Here is a 17,255-nt window from a genome sequence, read left to right as displayed (position 1 = left end):
CAATAATTTGTTCCATAAGTTATGCTCTGATTTATGGGTAAGGTAAGCCAATTTCATTATGTTAGTGTGGGAGCTTTGAGGTGAAGACAACAAAAGCAGAAGAACAGAGCCAGTCTTGCATGCATGAAAACAAAACACGTTACAACGTCTACTCCAATTTTAGCAGTGCACACTGAGAAGAATATGAGTGCAGAGAGACCACTTTGGAGAAAGGAGTAACCTATTTCAATAATGCATTCACAACGCAAACGAGATGAGCTCCTTCCAAGTTGTGCATTTGGCTTCAAAAGAACAGTCCTAATTTCATTAGTGAGCTATACAGGATCTGAGCCGGTGCCAGGTGATTGAAGCACTTACTCACAATGATGAGGTACATTTCTCTGCATCACTGCTATTCTATCATTCATTTTGCCCTCAATCTCTGATATACATCTTTTGGTTCACGGTAGGAATATTAATTTAGAGCAAATAGACCACAGTATTTACCTCTAAAAACTCCCAGGCGGACTGCTGGGTGATATTTGATGAGCTTTATACAGTTGCTTGTGTGGAGCTCTGCAAACAGATCTGAAATTTTGAGTGGGTGATTTACATAGTTCAGTCATGAATGATGATTTTAATTATGCAGCTTGTATGTTCCTAAAAATAATGTCATGAAATGTAGCTCAGTGTGAGACAGAGGAGGGCTTATTTTACTGTTCTTTCATCTATTGTAACTCTGTTCATTAACAGCGCTAGGCCATGTCTGTGTAAGCAGACTCTCTTACTACATAATTCAAAGGCATCCAGGGTATAACTGCCAAACAAAACGTTGATCTAAATAATCCCTGTATTTGTGTTGTCTGTTTAATTGTAGTGATTAATGTGAAAACACAAAGCAACCTGCACAGATACTCAGTATAGTATAAAATCATGACTCTGTGTTCAGTGGGCTGTGGCTAAATCTAAACCAGAGAAACACAAACACAAAACTAATGAAGTGTCTTCAAAATCTATTGTAACAGTACAGTTCAGATGCATATAAAGTAGTTTAGACACCAATGCTCAATGATTTGTTTTTCCATGAACAGTAAACATCTGTCTTATTCTTTAATTGATTTGAAAAATATGCAGATTAATGATGTGATCTACTCTTATTATAAAATACAGAATTATTCATTTGCAATACTGAATCAAGAAACAGTTTATCTTGTTACTGATGGGGTGACTGTGGCCCTGCAGGTAGAGCAGGGCAGCTATTGATTTGCAGATTTGGCTGTTCGATTTGTCCTTGATCTGTGCTCCACGTCTCCCCAAGTGCACAAGTGCCCCAAATTGCTCCCGCTGGTAAGACTGATGCCTTGCATGGTGACTTGCCACCGTCTGTGTGTAACGCTGGTGGTGTTAATGGATGAATGAGAGGCAAGATGTAAAGCTGATAAAAGCACAAATCCAGTCCATTTCCGAATGATTTGAAGCATCAGCCACAATGGCTAAATACCACCAGAGATAAAAGGAATCAATATCTGAGTATAAATTGTAAAGCAAAATCTCTGAGGTTACGCAAATCTGTGTATGGTCCCTGCAGACCACTGAGTTCTGCTTAGCTCAGCCGAGTGGCAAAGAGAAAATCCCACTCCAACCACATTCTGTTGCAAGATCCATATTGACTTCCTGGAAGTGGCAAGAAAATGTATTTCAGTTTGCATCTCTGTTATTATAGCCAGACCATGTTCACCAAGATACTCCCTACTGTCATTGCTATTCCGACAATCCTGGCGTAAAACCTACTTTCAGAATTAGCTCACATTTCTGCTGATGATCACCACCAACATTATGTGGTTGGATGCAGTCATATTCCTGATCCTGTCTCTCCTGAAGCTGCTGTTCTTTGCTATTTGGGCCTCCAAGTGCATATCTACAGCCTCCCAGAGCTTTTATGGCACCTTTAATCACTCTTCTCTTGTCTCTTCTCCACCATTTTTCCACATCTCTCCAGCATAGATGCATGCTTGCCCTCTGCTTGCTTCCACACCAATTAACCCTCTGCCCAGTGTTGTGCCTGCAGAAACAGCTCTGTGCATCAATCAAGCTGGATTGAAGCTTAAGAGTTCGTGGTACGACCTGTGAATGTAAGATTCCTGTGAAAATCCTAAAGGGCAGACTTGAGTCAAAAGAACAGGAGAGATCAATGAACATGAGTCTCCACTTGCTTCATGGGTTATTATGCAATCAGCAACATGTCAACAGAGGGTGAGCCGTCTAGGCATGCAGCATGGGTGAGATAAACTGAGTGACGGTAGTGGCATCTGATAAGTCTGGCAAACTGTCTGGTGGAGTGAGTGACGGGCCCCATGTCCATGTTAAACATCAGGACTTGTGTGCTTCACCTTGTCCTGCTTAGCCTCCTTTTCCTCTCCATGCTGCCTTCATATTGCAATGTTTTTTTTTTCAGTCCATGAAGGTCATACCTACCATCATTCCCCAATGATGTGATTTCAGTGTAACAGCGACAGTTTGAGGTGTAGGCTAATTGAGCTAAATGGAGAGTGTGACCGTCGCTGAGCCCCGCGAGGGCCCTTTATTCTGGGCCACATCTCTAAGGTGTCCAGGAAAGGACAGCAACCATCCACTCTCATTTTCAAAGAGCCTACAATGTTGTCATCTCCCACTGAGGTCACTCTAGTGTCCTTTATGCAGGTGAAAAATGATGCAATCACCAGGGTGTGTTTAGCTTTACAAATGCTTGTTTAAAACATAATTAATAAAGCTCCCTAAATGTCGTGTTCACACATTCTGACGCCAGTAAAATAAATGCTGTTGTTGTTGTAAACAATGGACAATTGATTAAGCCGATGATCCTATTTATGTTTTCATTTAGACCAGTTGTGCTTCATCAAGAGCCCCATGATGTGAAATAATGGAATAGTTCATTATTTTCCGTGCTGCAAATAATGAAATATGTCGATACAGAGCTAATCCCCCTCAACAGCGGCTCCACCAGAAATTAAGCATTCTGTCCCTGCTGTGTTGCTAAAAGGGTGGGATCAGCATATCTTGACAGCCAAACACTTTGAATCCTGCTTGGGTGAAGGAGCTGCTTAGAAGTCAAGGGGGAACAAGTGCAGGCAGCACTGTGGTAAACACAACTCATCAAAAAACACAAGACACACCATATCTTTTCCAGATCAAACTGAAGGCAAAAGCATACATGGGGTTTTGCTTGCAAAACAGTAACATTAAAACTGACAGTTAAGTTGCCAAGCTGGTCAAAAGTCAAATCAACAACAAGGCACTTTGTTTTCTCTGAAGATGATGGGAAGATCCAAAACATTATTACCTAATTTTTCACAGGGGGGTGAGGATACACAGAAAAAGACATAAAAATCACCATTTTATGTGTCCCCAGAGAACTGCTATTTTAAGTTTAAGACATTGAAATGCTTGCTTTGCCTTTGCCGTCAGATCCTTGAAACGAGCAGGTGTTGATGGTCTTTGTGTGCTGTCATTTCTAATTCAGCAGCACTGGAATCCCTTCAAGTAATAAGCATCAAACACGGCTTCAGCGACTCAAACGACCAGGTTGGACTATGCACATAAGAGACTTCACAATCATGCAGCCACGCAAAAGACACACACACACACTTGATTTACAAAGGAGGTAATACACATTCATCACTTACTCTGACTCCTGCACTCTCTCACTTACAAACGCTGTGTTTACTGACTCTATTCACGTCTTGCCTTCATTCGCGTCAATATAACAATTGATTTTTCAGGCAACTCAAAGTACATGAAATAAAGAGAAATGTTTCCAACAAGTCTGCACAGGACTCAGAGGGAAGGACCAGCTATCTGAAAGACTGACGGAATGTCCAATCTGGTGTGCAGCATTAATAAGTTTTACCAAAACCCACAAAAGCCTCTGAGTTAAGCTGTCAGATGAACAAGGACACCGACAATAAATAACAGTGGAAACACCTTTACTATGCAATAAAGCAGACCTGCAATAAATCCAACTATTATCCATCCTATAGAACAAACACAACTTCAAAAGAGATCATAAATTTGGATCAGTGCTTTTCTGCTACTGTGTCAACAATAAAATAAAATAACAGCCAATGATGGACTTGTATTGCTGAAACAAACAGCCAAAAAAAACCAAAGTGAAAACAAGCAAATTAAGACTTGATGAGGGCTGCAGACACAAAGCCAAATACTATGTAACAAGCTACTTTGCTTAAAAGCTGGCATTCAGTTTTACTAAAAGCATTTACGAGCAAGAACAAAAAGGTTATTTTGATTATTCTTACAGCTGTTGTGTTGGTACCTCAGAGCAGATGCAGGGGTGCACAATAGATAAAGTTGTCTTACATATGTGTTGCACTGTGTTTCTACCATAGACTGTATATAAAAGACGGACATTGCCATCGTGACTCATTGGTTTACGGACTACTGATCTGAGGCCTTGAGTTTGGCATTTTGCATCACAACTTTGGTCTTATAAAACCAGATTAGACAAAGCGAGGGGTGGGTCTGACTGGGGGCTCGATGACACGACCTACACCCACATGGTAGGGACTGTCAATTTCCAGGTAGCCCCACCCTAAAGTATACTTTGTTTCATAGTGTAATTTACTCCAAACAGGACCCTAATTACAAACTTAACATCGTGTTGTACTGAAGGAGAGTTCACATTAGCAGTTGAGACCATAGACCAACACAGGAAGCAAATGTTTGCTGAGCTAAAAAATGAGGGGACAAGTGGGTCATAGATCTCTACACAATTTAGTCCAATTAACTGGATGTTTGATGCCCCATGGTATAACCTTCCAATTGGCTGCTCATTTCCGCTATCTGCATATCAACTTTTTCTTTACAACAACTTCCATGCAGTAAGTTTTGCTGAGGAATTTGGTCGTGCAGTAAGGCAGCCATGCTCATTTTTTATTGGTTGATTATCCATTTCAGTGACAATGCTCATCTTCCTGTGTGCAAATGTTCCACCGAAACAATCCCCCGTCACTATTTTGAGGGGACCTTTTACATACAGTTTTTAGTCTCTACCATATTTAGAGTAAACAAAGTATGTGGAATGAAAAGAACTCTTGATTGTCATTGTGCATTTCTCATTTTGTTCCAAATGTTTAAAGATTCCAAGAATGCCAGGATCAATAAGGTGTTGCTGCAGCAACCTTTGGAAATGTATTTATCACTGTAATTCATTTTAGATTTGAAAGGATATAGGGTGTTGTAAAATAAATAAATACATCAGGCAAAGTTCTGTCATCACTGCCAAGACATGGATCCATCTGAATGGCAACCAACTGAGACTGTAACACCGTTAGCACTAATTGGGAGATCTCCACCCTGTTTTTTTGGAATCTAAACAACATTCAGCTTACCCTGGCTGGCTACCAAATCCTCTTATTGGCTCATGTAGCCAGAGCGTCCAGAAATTCTCACTGAGCCCTCCACTGAAATCGTTCAAGATCTGATTATCCAGATTAGTTTAATAATGCATTCAAATCAACGCATGCATAAAGCTGCCAAAATGACAGCAGCTTATGCAGAGATGTGTTTTCTTTTGGTAGACAGTGTTGTAAATTTGCTACGCAATGCACACACCACATGCGGTCATGATGTCACGTCCACACAGGTATGGTTCTGACGAAAGTAACATGCAAGCGGCTTCACGATGACATCCATAAACACACAACCAGATGTGCTGTGAAGCTGAATGAACCAAACATCTCTTTTGATCTGAATGTTTTCCTGCAGGCAGCAGATTGACAGAGAGAGAGGCAGACGAGGGGGGGAAGCGTCGTTTTACCTGCTCACCACCCCGTGTCAACAGCACGTCCTCCGCTACAAGGTGATCTGAGGCAGGAAACGCCGCTCACCACTGACCTGAATCGTGCAGGTGTACTCCGAGTCGTCCAGCAGCCTCACAGTGCAGTTGCATTCCCGGTCCAGACTCCTGATGCTGCTGCTCATCAGTCGGCTCAGCATCTTCTCGATCGTCTGCGAACGGGACCAGAGAGAAGTGCAACACGGCGCACACAGGCTGCATACAAGTTTGATCTGTTGTCACGTTAACGGCGTCCCTGCTCTTTGCTCCAACACCTGGTCAGCGGCGGCGACTGTGCGGAGACGCGGCGGTGGCGCATCGTTTGATCAGCTGTGTGTGAAGCGCTGACCGGAGCCTCCCGCGTCCCTCCAGTCAGAGAGGAGTGAAACACTGCTGCTGCTGCTGCTGCTCTCCGGTCCGGTTAAACTGTCACCCCCTCACCACACCTTCTCCCCCCGTCTCCCCGCCGTTGCCATGCCGCTCTCGGTGCCGCTGGGCGGGCTGCTGCCTGAATGGCGAGTGTGTCAGCCAACGGAGCTCAGACTGAGGTGCTGCCTTCACTGATTTACCGACAGGAGCAGAAATTCCGATAGGCTGCTGCAGGTCGTGACTATCGCCACATGTTGGGAATAATAACAGAGTGAGGCCTGCAGCTCCACAAGTCAGACGGCAGACAGGAGCTGCATGCTGCTGCACAAGTTGGAGAAAGAATCGATAATTGTGATAATTGACAAATCAGTACCAGTAATAGATTCCCCTAATATTACTGAAGCAAGCTTATAGGCTAAGCTCGATTTACGTCACGTCTAAGAAGCCAATCATAAGTCATATTTTCCAATTTAGCACTTTCTTGATTTGTGCTCTTTATTTGACGGCGATATTTCCGACAGCACTTGAAGGCACCAACAGCTTTTAAAATGCCTTTATTTCATCCACTATTAGTTGATGGCTGATTTCATGTCGTTTTCTTGTAATTTATACAGCTATGGTTTATATGCAGCTATGCAAAGCGAAGAGAAACACCTGATTGCATTATAGTTTTACTATTCTTCACTATCAATCATTTTAAGTTCACTCAGTTTGGAAACTTAATTTTACCTGCTGCCCTAAAAATGTGTGTGCAGTGATTAATTACTTCAAGGTCATCTTATGAGTATAAACTAGCTGAGTTAAATTAGCTGAACTTGAGAAAATTATTTAAATGTACTTAAAATATGAAGTTTATTCAACTAGTAACAACAGATTTCCTTTTACAATTTCCAAGATTTAGAAGTTTCTTCGAAATTTAGCTTTGTCAACGAATATTCTTAGAAGATAATGCCATATTGATCAGAGTCTGTACAAATACAATCTGTACTTTTATTGTAAATTATTGTGGAAAAAAGATGATAATTTAATTTAAAAAAGAGTCATTCAAGCAATTTTCCACCATGTTTCCTTCAATTACAACAAACAAAAACAAAACAAAAAAACAAAACAAGACACTGGGGAGCTTTAACTCTCTAACAGAGCATCTGCTTACATGCTAGTTTTGTCTTTTATAAGCTTAATGAGTTGAGTCTTAACTGTTCATTCATTAACTCAGCATTTATGGTAAAATGCCACAAATTTTAACTCTTGTTTTTGAGTGGTCTGAAAATAAAAAATAGACATTTTAAGTTAAAATAACTTAAAATGTGCAAAACCCATATATTTACATTAAGTAAACTAGACAAGATGAGATTATTTGATTCAAGTCCTTTATGATGTGATACAGTGTGGAGGTGATGAAGTGAGTTAAAATGAAAGGGCCCTTTCTGCAGCGTTGAGTAATCGGAAAGCAGAAATAACTTCCTACATCACAGTAACAATGCATAAACACATCATCTGCTTTAATCAGTTTTAAAGCAGGACTAGTGTTTTTTTTTCCTAGTTCCATTATCTGTCACATTTTTGAATTTTGGCCCAAGAGCTACTCAAAAGATTGCACTGATTAAGCTCTCTTGAAACCAGTAGGGGTTAAACGCCTTGCTTAAACCCAACCAAGAGATTTGTTTCCCACTTTGCACAGAGAAAGATGTTGGATGAGTTTGGTCCAACCTGTAAATAAGTCTCCAGTTGCTTCTACTATGTCTCCCTCTAGTGGTGCCTTATGGTAATTACACTATTTTTACACTACATTTTTTATAAACTTCAAAATCGAGCCATCGTTTTCTTTGGATTTGGTCTTAGAAGAGTAACTGAATTTGTCCAGTTGCTTTCAGTGGTATTCTGCACCATGTCGACAACCATAATAAGAGCGTGTTGGTGTTGTTCATACAGCAGTACAACGCACAGTGAGCCAATATAACGTATGCTCGGAAATTTAATCTGAGACAACCGTACTTACCTGAGAAATATAACTAAATAACTAATGAAGACAAACAAAATACAGCTCATCTGCCGTGATATTGTCCCACAATGCCGTGACCCGGATTCGAACCGGGGTTGCTGCGGCCACAACGCAGAGTACTAACCACTATACGATCACAGCGAGCTACGATGAGCTGGTGGAGACAGAGCAGCAAAAACGTGGTGTGATTAGTAAAATCCAGGTACCGTCTAACCGTCTTCACTATTCTTGCTTGTAAGAACTTGCAGCTGAGGGATTTCAACTTCCGCAAACCTTCTGACTTTACAGAGGCAGCAGAATACAGCTTTAACTGCTCTGAGTAGCACAATTTTTGAGATCATGTTTGAGCAGTACCTTCCATTTTTTTTCCTGCGCAATGTTGACATCTGGTGGATAAACCGTAGACTGAAACGCTGCGAGTGTGGGTTTCACAGCTCTCCTCTGATTGGCTGATGCTGCTGCATACGTAACACAGACTTCCTGTTTTGTAACGGAGTCAACGTGTGTTACCAAACAGTGAAATTATCAGTCAACACAGCAGAGGGACAGCAGAGAGCAACTGTGTGTTTAAAGGCGAAATTAAGGTAAAGTTTTGCTCCTTCTCTGTGCATCGTTTTGGTTTTTATGAGCTCTAACTCAGGGACGATGTGGCATCTTCGTTTGGGTCCGTGGTGACAGTTCTAGGCGGTTTCCTGATAATTTGTCTTAAATAGAGACACGAGATTTGAGTCGATGCAAAGAAACTCCAAATGCATCGCTTTCAAGCAGTTTTGTGAAATAAAAAAGTATTTTTTTTTAAAAGATTGGCATGTAACATAGTGCAGAAATCTGATAATCATTTGCAGAGTAAAAGGAAAGTGTCGCCGATTTCAGTAGATTGTGTGGATGTAAAATGATCTCTCCATCATCGTGCATTTGTATTTGAGAGGAGAAACAATTGTTAACTAAAAGCCAGGAAGTTAGTTTATATGGTGCCTTGTCATACACAGGTTATTCTAAACAACAACAAAACACATACAGGATAAAATACAAAATACAGCAGAATTAAGTTACACTCAAATGAAAGAAACCAAACACAATACAGACACGTTGAATAAATTGCACTTGCATATTTAAATAATTACAATTAATTGACTGAAACAGAGAAAAAAAACAACTATATAACCATGTAAAAGGTGAGCTATACAACTGTACATTAAAAATGACCTAAACTTTAGTGAACAAAAATACAGACAAGTTTAATAAGGTACAGGCAGTTTAGGCCAGAGTTTAGCTGATTTTCTGGTTTGTGGTGAAGGTTGCGCTTCTTGTTAAGGTTTTGCAGGTTGTGTCTCTGTTAGAAAGATATTGCTTGAGACCGCAGAGTGATTATAGACAAAGAGAGGCAGCTAGTCCAGGCCCAAAGTAGTTCATTTTATTTATTGATAAGTGGTTAATAAAAATAACAATACAAATAATCATAAAAATGCCAAATATCAGCCCCGATAATCGACCAGGCCAATAATCGTCCATAACTAAATAAAACTAATTAATTCAAAGCAGTGAAAAAGGAACTGTCATTAGTTTACTTGAAGAAATGGATAAAGTTGGGGAAAAGCCCCACTGTCTGAAATGCTGATTAGTTTAAGTGAGACTGGAGCTCTTTGAATTCTACCAGCTTCCACCCCTCCCTTTATTTTTTCGCGTACCTGGCACAAGCATTTCCATCAGAATGTATGAAATTCTATCTCCTCATATTATCTCACTTTAATGTCTGTGATGTATGCCTTCACAGGTTCACAGGAATGGCTCATACGTGTATCCACTGGTTCCGCAAGGGACTCAGGTTGCATGATAACCCAGCACTGATGGCTGCTCTGAGGGACTGTAAGGAGCTCTACCCCGTGTTCATCCTGGACCCTCACCTCCATAACAACTCCTGTGTGGGCATCAACCGCTGGAGGTTCCTCATTGGAGCACTCAAAGACCTGGACTGCAGCCTCCGAAAACTCAACTCTAGGTAGAAACATAGACAGCATTCAGAAATATTGACCAATAAGCATAGAAAACAACCAATATGTTCTGTTTTTTTTTTAGTTTTTTTTTTTTTTTTTTTTTTCAGGGCCTATACCATACTGATTAGTCAATACATATTTGGAGTGAAAATCTTGATGTCCAAATTTTAGATAACACGAACTCCACTATAGATCTTGGCTGATATGCTTTTGTTCATTTATGTTTCACATATGTTTAATTAAATTAGAACTTTTCAACATTTATCCTTCAGTGTTGATAGGCTCTGATAAATGACGATACTGATAATTAATTCAGTAGATATAAACATTGGACCAGATAATCAGCCATCTACCAATCAGTCGTCTCGGGGTTAAGAAAGCCAAAAACTCCTGAGTGCTATTTTACGTTCCTGACTGCACAAGATTTAAATCAGAATTCAAACCAAATATATATTTTTCTTGCCATATTATGTTCGACTCCTTCAGGCTGTTCGTGGTGAGGGGGAGGCCACAAGATGTGTTCCCCAAGTTGTTCCAGAAGTGGAACGTAACAAAGCTGACCTATGAGTACGACACAGAGCCCTACAGTCTGAGCCGTGACAAAAAAGTGACCGAGCTGGCCAAAGAGCATGGAGTCGAAGTCATCTACAAAATTTCACACACTCTTTATGACATAGAGAGGTAATACTCATGTTGAGTGTGCACAAATAATTAGATTTTTACCCAAAGTTTTTTTCTCTATTGCTTGTTTTTTTAATTTTCCTGACGGTGTGTTTGTTGTGTCTAGAATAATTGAGGAAAACAATGGGAAGACTCCGCTTACGTACAACCGTTTGCAAGCAATAGTGAAGGGCCTTGGTTCCCCGAAGAGGCCGATCCCCGCTCCAACCATGGAGAACATGAAAGGTATCTAACTACCAGAAACATTGGATGATTACACTGAGTTCACTTTTGGAAAAGCTTTCATTTATATAAACACAATAATCCAAGATACAGATATGGAATTTTAGCAGGAGTAGTTGAAACATGTCTCCTCTGTCAAAGATGTGAAGACGCCTTGTTCAGAAAAACAGGAGAAGAAATATGGGATTCCTACGCTGGAGGAGCTCGGCCACGACACCACATCTCTTGGAGAGGATCTGTTCCCAGGAGGAGAGCGGGAGGCTCTCAGGAGACTAGAAGAACATATGAAAAGAACGGTATATGAGCTTCACACCCACAGCTCCTCTTTGTCTACAACACTGAAAGGCTGTGAACTATCGACAAAACATGATAATTTTAGACAGAATCCAAGAAAGTCAACTTCAACGACAGCATCAAAACCGGCAAAGCAAAAAGTTTGATTGAATCATCTTGTTCTGACAGACAACATGTATTCTTATAGTCTCTGTCTGATTCACTTGTGTGACTTGTCTCCTTTATTTAGGGATGGGTATGCGGCTTTGAAAAGCCACAAACTTCTCCAAACTCTTTGAGCCCCAGCACCACTGTTCTCAGTCCATATGTCACATTTGGCTGTCTGTCGGCAAGAACCTTCTGGTGGAGGCTCGCGGATGTCTATCAGGGGGTGAGTGTGGCATCACAGTGTAATTTCTGCAGGTAGTACAAGCCTGCAGAGTTGGGGGCTTCTAATGTTGTGGAAATTCAAGTTCTCTCTTGTGTGGCTCTGATTTTTGTATTTTTTTTTATTTATTTATTTTTTTTGCAGAAAAAGCACTCAGCTCCTCCAGTTTCTCTTCATGGCCAGTTACTCTGGAGAGAGTTTTTCTACACTGCCAGTGTTGGTATCCCTAACTTCAACAAGATGGAGGGCAACCATGTGTGCACTCAGGTGGACTGGGACACAAACCCCGAGTATCTAGCGGCATGGAGAGAGGTACACGGACTGAGTCCCTAAATTAAAAGTGTCTCTCATTGGAAGAACAGTTTTCATGATCATAAACTAGCTATTATGTATAACCTTAATTTCCTGTGTGATTTATAATTCATGTTATCTTGTCTTGCGTTTCTCTTAAGGCTCGGACTGGCTTCCCCTTCATTGACGCCATCATGACTCAGCTGAGACAGGAGGGCTGGATCCACCACCTGGCCAGACATGCTGTCGCTTGTTTCCTCACCAGGGGAGATCTGTGGATCAACTGGGAGGAAGGCCAGAAGGTGAGTAAATTAGATCACATGTATAAGGTACACATGTTTAATTCCACCAAAGAATAAGCACAAAACCTGTGAAGTCCCACAGCACACATATAAATGTGTGTACACTACCGTTCAAAAGTTTGGGATCACCCAGGCAATTTCATGTTTTCCATGAAAACTCACACTTTTATTCATGTGCTAACATAATTGCACAAGGGTTTTCTAATCACCAAGTAGCCTTTCAACACCATTAGCTAACACAATGTAGCATTAGAACACAGGAGTGATGGTTGCTGGAAATGTTCCTCTGTACCTCTATGGAGATATTCCATTAAAAATCAGCTGTTTCCAGCTACAGTAGTCTTTTACCACATTAACAATGTCTGGATTGTATTTCTGATTAATTTAATGTTATCTTCACTGAAAAAAATGCTTTTCTTTCAAAAATAAGGACATTTCTAAGTGACCCCAAACTTTTGAATGGTAGTGTACATGTCAGACAACTACAACATAACCAGTGATGATGGTGACATATTGATGTAAGAAATGGCTTTACAAAAGGTGCTTTCGAACCAGAACAGTATCTTAGACTAACCAGACAATCCTTAAATAAAAGTCTTAAAGTTCATAGGCGTTAGACACCATAAAATATTACAATATGCTGTGCATAGATGACTACCACTTAAATTTATCATATAAAATCGAGCAAAGTGTGGATCACATGTACAACAAGTATGTTAGCTGCTATGAGCTTAATAGATGCAGAATCTCAACCTGAGCTTTAGTGCTCAAGTTGCATTGTGGGTAAGGTAGGGCCCAAGGTTTGACAAGGAAGAAAAATGCATTGGATTAAAATAGATTTTAAATTCCTGGTTCTGTTGTACAGGGTTTTATTCCTGTTATATTTTTTTGGCTGTCCACCAGAAATCCAACAATGTTCTAGAAATGCAATGTTAAATCAGCAGAGAGCTAATTTAACATTCTGTGCTCTGCTCTTGAAGGTGTTTGAGGAGCTTTTATTGGATGGCGACTGGGCTCTGAATGCTGGAAACTGGCAGTGGCTGTCAGCGAGCACCTTCTTCCACCAGTTTTTCAGGGTTTACTCTCCTGTGGCCTTTGGCAAGAAGACAGACAAAAATGGAGACTACATCAAGTAAGATCAAAAACTTGTTAAACTCAAATTCCAAATATGTATCATATAAAATAATTTTAATTCTACTGTGTTTGCAGGAAGTACCTTCCTCATCTAAAGAAGTTCCCAGCACAGTATATCTATGAGCCCTGGAAAGCTCCACACAGTATCCAGCAGGCAGCAGGATGCATTGTGGGTAAAGACTACCCGCGTCCAATTGTAGAGCATGAAGTGATCAGCAAGAAAAACATTCAGAGGATGAAGATGGCTTATGCAAAGAGATCCCCAGACACTACTGAGTCACCCAGCAAAAAGGAAGGTACGCAAGAAACACATACTTTCCTCAGGAGCTTCATCTCTTTTGATGTAAGTCGTGTTTGCAGTGAGTCCTGCTTTCTTAAATATTTCTCCTTGTGTTTTTCTCCAAGGTGCAAAGCGCAAGGCTCCATCTGTTGTTGACATGCTCAAGAAAAAAAGCAGAACAAACTAATGGTACACAAAGTACTACCAAGTAATGACGTTACTGTGGAATCAGTGATTGTTCATTACAAAGCCTGCAGATATCCTCTTTTTTTCCCACCATTTACTGGTTACTATTTTATATTTTAAGCGCCTTTATTTTATTTGTACTTTTTCTATTCTGTGAGTAAGTGAGTTTAAATACTTTGGGTCAGAAGGACATTTTTTGCATCGAGATTAAGTTACATTTTCTAGTGTCCTCATATTGTCTGAAGACTACAGTTTGTTGTCATGGCAAATCCATACTACTATAAATACTGCAGCAGGGTAGACTATCTAGTGTTCACACTGGACAAGAGACAAGGTGAAGAAGAGTCTATGCAGACTGGTGTGCACAATTAATAAGATTGAATTTTGCGTGTGCTGCTAATGCATGGTGTTCTCTCAGTGCAGTGCAAAGAAAAGGATGAGCACAATGCACAATAGGAAAAAATTATTTCTGTTTAATTAAAGAAACTTTCAAAAAATCTTTTTAAAAAATATGTATTTAATCTTAAAAAAACACTCCAAAGTCACTGACTGACATCTCACATCATACATATTTATCTCCTGTTTGTATAAAATGGTAAAGTAGGGTGACATATTTTTAAAGTACAAGCTAAAACAGAATTAGTGCATCATTAGTCCATGGGTCATACTGTATAGGATTATTATAGTAGTATGGATTTGGTAAACGGGTTCAGTCTGCTTAACAAGTAGGTCTTTGCCTGTTTATTCATTTAAAATAGTAAATATGTTGCATATGACTACTCAGATGTTTGTGTCCAATTTAAATAAAAATTATCCAAAATATAAACTGGATATTTACATGTGAAACTGTCTTTTCAATACTCGTCCATCAGCTGAAATCACAAAGTAGCATTCTTTCAATTTCCAAATCATTTTGATTTTCTGCGGTTTTTTTTTCTGCTTTTCAATGAAATGTCAGAACGTCTTTTAGAGTTCCAGCGTTTACCACTAGAGGGCACTGCAATTCTACCTGCAGAATGTATTTAGTATAAGGACCAAGTGAACCAACGATATGCTAGAAATGTATCTTAAGGATTCAATCTGCTGTTATTTTTTAAATGAAAAAATATTTGCCATTAGAAACAAAAAGGTTATAAAAAAAAGTAAATCACAGCAGCTGTGGTTATTTTTGTATTTTAAATATGTGCTGTAACAGAACATATTGAGAGTGATATTATTTTGTGATGTAAATATTCAGTTCTAACAGCCCTCACTTAAAGTTCAAATTTTATCTCCAACTTGCATGAATTTTCTTTTCAAAAAGTCTGTTTTCAGTGTCCTCATTCCTAAAACTTTGATTTAGGTCACAATTATTCCATAATAATTTTTAATAATGGCCATCAGATTCTGTCCGATCAGGAGTTTACTCCCTGTTCAGGATTACCAAAGCCCCATTAGTCATTATAGAACGGCACATAGTGTATGTTTACTGTCTGTGCATGTGACTGGCAGAAGTCAGCGCGGGCAGTGCAGTGCTACATAAAGGCAAGATGTGTGTGAGAGTGTGTGCGACACACAGCTGTTCTTGGAGGTCAAGTCTTCTCCTGTTTCTGCTTCCTTGGAGCTGACACTGGTGTGAATATCCAGGGGATGATGTCACAGCCTCAGCAGCAGGCCAGACGACCGTACAAAGCCAAGCTCAGTTTCCACAGAGACCTGTCAAACATCAAAACAATCTGCTGTCCAACTGTGCATGCATGTAGGAGGGTGTTTCGGGGTGCTCTTGGCATCGGGCCACTCTGCCATTAAACTCTCATGGCAGTGCTCAGCAGGTCTGGGTGAAATGAAATCGCTTAGGCCGATAAAAGATTTATTTGATGTATACCTGGATATATTCCACCATCTTCTGATCCTATAAATGTGTTAATTTGGCCCCAGTCCCAGAAAGATTCAATATTCTGTGATCTGAATTCCAATAATAACTGCCTCCTCGCCTGTTTGTCCACTGGTATATCCCTCTCCCCGTACGCCTGTGTTGACACCTCACTACGCAAACCATCTTGGATCTGGGAACTGTAATATCCCGGTTGAATTAGAACAGCGTGTTCCCATGCAGCTGGTGTTTCATGTAGGTTTAATAGTAGCGATTTGTCTCAGGAGTTTATTTCTTCCTCAGCAACATCAAAAAGCATATTATAACTTTCTGCATAGCTTGTTGGAGGAATAGGAATAAGATCCAGCCATCTCTGACCATAATAATAGGGTCTGTAAAATTTATTAGGGGCACCATTTGTCAGAAATCCTTTTCATCTGCATGCCTTAAAAATCCGTATTGACCAGCACATACTCATTCAATCTATGGTCTGTCCTCATTGGCCTCAAGTGGGTCAGGTGACGTTTACATGGCCATTTTCTGAATATTACCACAACAACCGTGAACATTCAAAATTCTATGCTTCAAAACTCACAAATAACAGTCTTGCAACACAAAGGTACCTGTTGTGAGGCTACTTCGCCTGGAGAGATGTTACTGACAGCATCCATCCTGTAGCCCTGACAAAAATGTTGTGACTGTGTGACTGCACAGAAAAACTGGAACTACACTGGCATTTACTGTGGCTGATTTGGTGCATGAAAGAGCAAAATGGATGCTGAAGGCAGGTGTTCTCTGATGGCCAGCTACTCAGCCTAATAAATGGAGGAAGATAAGTGAGGCTGATTTTTGCAGAATAGCTGGTGCTCATTTCGTCTTTGAGTCTGTATTAATGACATTATCGCAGGAAAAACTGAGCGACAAGAGGAAGTCGTGAGTAAAAGGTTCACGACTACACGCTGAAAGGTCACTATTTATTAGACATCCATGGAGCTGGTAAATAAATGCCACAGTGAAACTGAAGAGCTGATAGTTGTCCAACCTGCTTTAGACATTTTGGTCTATCCCTATCTGCACGTGGCACACACACACACACACACACATCTCTGCACACATCCTGAACAGCAGCAGTCCTGTAGACCTGGGCTTGTCCATTACCACTCAGGTTATAATGACTGATTATAACAATTTACATTTGCCCTGTGGGAGCCACCCTATTTCTGTTAGTGCACAATTATGTTTGCAAAAGACAGATAATGGTGTAAACAAGGCCAGAGGTAGTGATCTGAGAGAGCATCATCAGTAGCCCTGTTATAAATCTGCCACACAATACCACAACAGGATTTTGTAAAGTGCTATACATAGCAGAACATGAGGCAATGGACATGCAATGCTGAAATCATGGAGAGGGGCTGTTGAAATGTGATTTGTTTTATACAAAGAGGGCATAA

The 17,255-nt window shown here is 40.3% G+C and overlaps 2 protein-coding genes and 1 non-coding gene across 3 annotated transcripts in view; 1 reads left to right on the top strand and 2 right to left on the bottom strand.

Annotated features, from left to right (window-relative positions):
• Window positions 1-6,538, bottom strand: part of LOC111587577 (FERM domain-containing protein 5-like) — an 87,757-nt gene extending 81,219 nt beyond the window's left edge. Inside the window, exon 1 of the mRNA XM_023297589.3 lies at window positions 5,890-6,538. Coding sequence (XP_023153357.1) covers window positions 5,890-5,991 — 102 coding nt within the window. The 5' untranslated portion in view covers window positions 5,992-6,538. The remainder of the gene's footprint in view (window positions 1-5,889) is intronic.
• A 1,732-nt stretch (window positions 6,539-8,270) lies between these two features.
• On the bottom strand, window positions 8,271-8,342 carry trnah-gug (transfer RNA histidin (anticodon GUG)). The gene has a single exon. It is a non-coding gene; the product is annotated as a tRNA-His (tRNA).
• Window positions 8,343-8,637: 295 nt separating this feature from the next.
• cry5 (cryptochrome circadian regulator 5) lies at window positions 8,638-14,783 on the top strand. The gene is made up of 11 exons (XM_023297585.3): window positions 8,638-8,785; window positions 9,976-10,200; window positions 10,682-10,876; window positions 10,983-11,101; window positions 11,240-11,394; window positions 11,622-11,762; window positions 11,904-12,071; window positions 12,212-12,352; window positions 13,333-13,484; window positions 13,562-13,782; window positions 13,892-14,783. Exons 2-11 carry the CDS (start codon window positions 9,986-9,988, stop codon window positions 13,951-13,953), a joined length of 1,569 nt encoding a protein of 522 aa, XP_023153353.2. The 5' UTR covers window positions 8,638-8,785; window positions 9,976-9,985; the 3' UTR covers window positions 13,954-14,783.
• The last annotated feature ends 2,472 nt before the right edge of the window (window positions 14,784-17,255 follow it).

The sequence above is a fragment of the Amphiprion ocellaris genome, chromosome 1, assembly GCF_022539595.1.
Source record: "Amphiprion ocellaris isolate individual 3 ecotype Okinawa chromosome 1, ASM2253959v1, whole genome shotgun sequence".
Lineage (NCBI taxonomy): Eukaryota > Metazoa > Chordata > Actinopteri > Pomacentridae > Amphiprion > Amphiprion ocellaris.
Note: the sequence above shows the minus strand (reverse complement) of the source record. Positions and strands in the feature narration are given on the sequence as shown.